General features: G+C 44.4%; 1 protein-coding gene across 1 annotated transcript in view; it reads left to right on the top strand.

Moving 5' to 3' along the window:
• The window catches only part of LOC103129140 (corticosteroid 11-beta-dehydrogenase isozyme 2-like), a 10159-nt gene extending 6380 nt beyond the window's left edge, over positions 1-3779 (top strand). Inside the window, exon 4 of the mRNA XM_016664844.1 lies at positions 2496-3779. Within this exon, the coding sequence (XP_016520330.1) occupies positions 2496-2896 (401 nt within the window). The 3' untranslated portion in view covers positions 2897-3779. The remainder of the gene's footprint in view (positions 1-2495) is intronic.
• The last annotated feature ends 256 nt before the right edge of the window (positions 3780-4035 follow it).

Below are 4035 nucleotides of genomic sequence, written 5' to 3'. Positions count from 1 at the left end.
TGTACTTTTACTTAAGTACATTTTTTGAGTACTTTCTCCACCACTGACACACACACGCACACACACACAGTTCCCCAGCAGGCTCCTAGAACCAACCACACTAACAGATAACATCACCTTTACTGCAACATTCACCCAGGTAGAACCACCCCAAACTCCATCATCATGAGCCAACAAACCCAGAGGTCAGTACCCCCACCCCACCCGCTCATGCCCAAACACCGAACCCCCAGACATACAGATAGATGGAGTCCACCCCACAACCCAAAGTGAAGCCACATTTTGACCACAGCCGCACAAGGCCGAGAGTTTCGCACCGTCTGACTGCAAAGTAACAGAGAGTGAAAGAGTTCATGGGGTGTAAACAGGGGCGTCATATTGGGGGTGAAGGGCCCCAAGGGCCCCTGACTGACAGGGGGCCCTCCATAAAATTTTTTTTTTGTTCACAAAAATTTTAAAAAATGGGGCCCTGTCAATTACAAAATTAATTATATTGTGTTTTCTAAGATTGTTTTTAGCTATAAAAATTAAATGTTAGCCCTCTCAGACCACAAACACACTTCCATATTTACCCTGAGCCCCCCTGGATCTGCATGAAATGGATCGTTCCTGCTTGACGGTGACGGTGTTCAGCAGCAGACAGTACAAGAATGACTGGCAGTTACTATGCTGCCTAGAAAAATGATAAAATCAGGTTTTCAAAAATAGAGACACAGAGAGAAAAAGGTAAAAGTGTTAATTTATAACCCAGTTTTTCACCTCCGAGAGGTGAGTAGACTGTGTGAGATTCAGTAGCATAGTTAGCTTAGCTACAGACTACTGTTGGCCTCCATTTCACTAGCATTAAATGAATTAAGGAAAAAATTATCAACATATTCATATATTTAACTTGTCCCTTGTACCTTTTACCACTTAACAGATGAGTCAGTCAGCAGCAGCTTTAACCCACGTCCCTCCTGACCCGTCCTCTCCTGAGTGAAATTAAAGCTGCAGTATGTAACTTTTATAAAAAACATTTTTTCACATATTTGTTAAAACTGTCATTATGTTGTGACAGTACGGTATGAGAGGTAATCTGTGAAAAATCTGTTTCCTCTGCCTTCTCCCAGTGCTAGAAACAACCAGTCAGAGGCAGGAGAGTTTTAGTGCTGTCAATCACAATCTCATGTGATGCTGCTCATCCTTCCTCCGCCTCACTCTGTGCTGTGCTGCAGCTAGCATAGCCTGTTGTGAATGCTCAGTTTAGTTAGCACAGCTACCAATGATGGCAGTTTCTTGTAATGATAAGTTGTTTCTCCACCAATAGCACATTTAGCAGTGAGTGAATGAGGATGATTGACAGCGTTAAGAGCATCCTACTGGTTCTGATTGGTTGTTTTGGTCAGAACGGTGCATTACTTTAACCAGTAATTCAGGAAGGAGATGGAGGAGATTGATTGTTTTCACAGATTATCTGCCTCATGACAAACTGCTACATCATGACAGCTTTAACAAATATGGAGAAAACATATTTTTTATTAAAGTTATGTACTGCAGCCTGAATAAAATGCAACTACATGGCATTTTTAGAAGTCTGGATTGCTTTATGTGTATTTTGCACGTTGCTTTAGACTGTTGCTCATGGGGAGACATTCCAGTATCTAAAACTAATAGAAAAAAAAGTAAGCAACCTACTTGCATACTGGATGTGGACTGTTGGGTGTAAGATTCATGAGCAGTAAATATTGTGCTGATTATCAGCATTGAACCAAAGACAGCAAGGCAGATGCAGGCCTTTAAAATTGTGACGTTTTTATGGGTCAGATAGCCTCAAAAAATTTTAACAGCAGTTGTGCGGGGGGCCAGTCTAATTTTTTATCATAGGGCCCAAGATTCCTGGCGGCGCCCCTGGTCATTTCTATCAAATAAAAACATTGAGCTCTTTATTCAGAAATGCTCCAAAACAATTAATCACATCCAAAGTTAGAAACTCTCTTTAGTCATTTCTTTGATTGCCAAAAATATTAATGTGTGAGAAAATGTGTCAATGACAGGAATTAACTTAAAATACTTTGTAGAACGGCACTTTGTGAAGTTCGGTCCATTTACCTGTATTAGCTTACCGGCACATATTCCACATTCAATATGGCGGCGCTGTTATGTACCGCAGCAACAGGCCGACCCGCTCCATGACCTCTGACCCGCTCCATGACCTCTGACCCGCTCCATGACCTCTGACCCGCTCCATGACCTCNCACGACCGAACGCCCTGACTCACGACCGAACGCCCTGACACACGACCGAACGCCCTGACCCACGACCGAACGCCCTGACCCACGACCGAACGCCCTGACCCACGATCGAACGCCGTGCCGTCTTATCTGACTGCGCTGGCCCTTTAATGCATCACATCAGACGAGTTTGGCAGCATTACTAGTCGTTGTAGTAAAATTTGTCTAGACAGATGATGCTGTGACTATGTCGGTTGCCAAGGTAACACTATCTTCTGTTCCCAGCTCCCTCCAGCAACAACGCCTACTGGGAGCAGCAACACCAGCAGCTCCTCCAGAGTCTGCCTCCGGCGCTGATGGAGGAATACGGCGAGGACTACATCACCGAGACCAAGGACCTGTTCCAGAGCTTCGCCGAGCACGCCAACCCAGACCTCAGCCCCGTGGTGGACGCCATCGTCCATGCGCTGCTGTCGCCTCAGCCGCAGGCGCGCTACTACGCCGGGCCTGGCATCGGCCTCATGTACTTCATTCACAGCTACTGCCCACTCAGCATCAGCAACCGCTTCCTGCAGAAACTATTTGTGAAGAAGACGCTGATGCCGCGCGCGCTGAGGAAGCAGTCGGGTCTGGAGGCGAACCTCAGCCTCAACAACAACAACGAGGAGAAATTGCAGCCGCTTTAAAGAGTAGAGTACCACTCCAGTAACACTCATAGAGCCAGACCACTCCTGTTTGTTCTGTAACTGTTTGACTCCGCCCACCTAGGAGACTACTCACCTGGAAGTAAGTGCGGAGCCTGTTAGATGTAGCAGCATGAGTTGATCAGAGAACAGCATCAGGTGTGCTCTGAGTGCCTTCAGAAGCCTCATGCCACACATGTACCAAAGGGGGCGCTCAAGTCAATCATTCTGTCACCGGCTCCTTCGACTCCACCCGGTTGGCATGTCTGAACTCCGAAAGTGAGCGCTCTCAGTCAAACAAGCTACTGCCCGACCATCAGCCTCTCCGTTTCACCTCAGCACACTCCTCTGAAAGGATGTGGCCAATCACTTCAAAATAAAAGTCCCCATACGATGGAAGACATTGGTGATACTAAGCCTCAGTTCTTCTGCGTTAAAGCTGCTGTACCTGTAGCACATTGCAACAGTCTAAGGCACATATTTAATGAAAAGATCTACTTAATCAGACACATGCTCCAGACTTTATGCCTGAATGTAACAATCAGATCACCAGATCGAGAATGTCCTAAAACATCCCGGCTCTGGACCAGAAATGTTTTAATCCGTCCCAGTTTGTAGCAGATTTACAGAGCCAGTCTGGTACCGTGTACTGGAGGACACATCTGTGTGAGTGAGCGTGTGAGAGAGACGGTGTGTGTGTGCCGAGTCTGAAGAACCATCTGTGGAAACGTCCCATTATATTGTTTTATAATCCAACTATTTATGGTGTATTTTCTTCTACCACTTAAACTGTGAATTTTATACAAAAAATGAAAAACTGTAACAAAAATATATGTTCACTTTGTTTATTCTTTCATAGAAATAAAGCTGACTTTTTCAGACATGAGAGCTGCTGATTTTTTTTAATACTCTAACAGTTTTCATTACAATAAAACATACAACACACTGAACTTGGGGAACTGATTCTTAGTTAAGTAAAAAGAGAAAAAAAATAATATATATATATAAAACAAGATATTACACCTAGTTATGCTTCCTTGCTCTTGTATGTCAGCCATTTAGACCAACGTTTGTTGTAATAATGTCCTTTCATACGTAAAAGATATGTCAGTTTTTCCATAGAGTGAATCTCCTCCATGACG

Source organism: Poecilia formosa, unplaced genomic scaffold (assembly GCF_000485575.1).
Source record: "Poecilia formosa unplaced genomic scaffold, Poecilia_formosa-5.1.2 Scaffold518, whole genome shotgun sequence".
In the NCBI taxonomy this organism is placed as follows: domain Eukaryota; kingdom Metazoa; phylum Chordata; class Actinopteri; order Cyprinodontiformes; family Poeciliidae; genus Poecilia; species Poecilia formosa.
The sequence above is the reverse complement of the archived record's forward strand: the minus strand, read 5'-3'. Positions and strand labels throughout refer to the sequence as shown.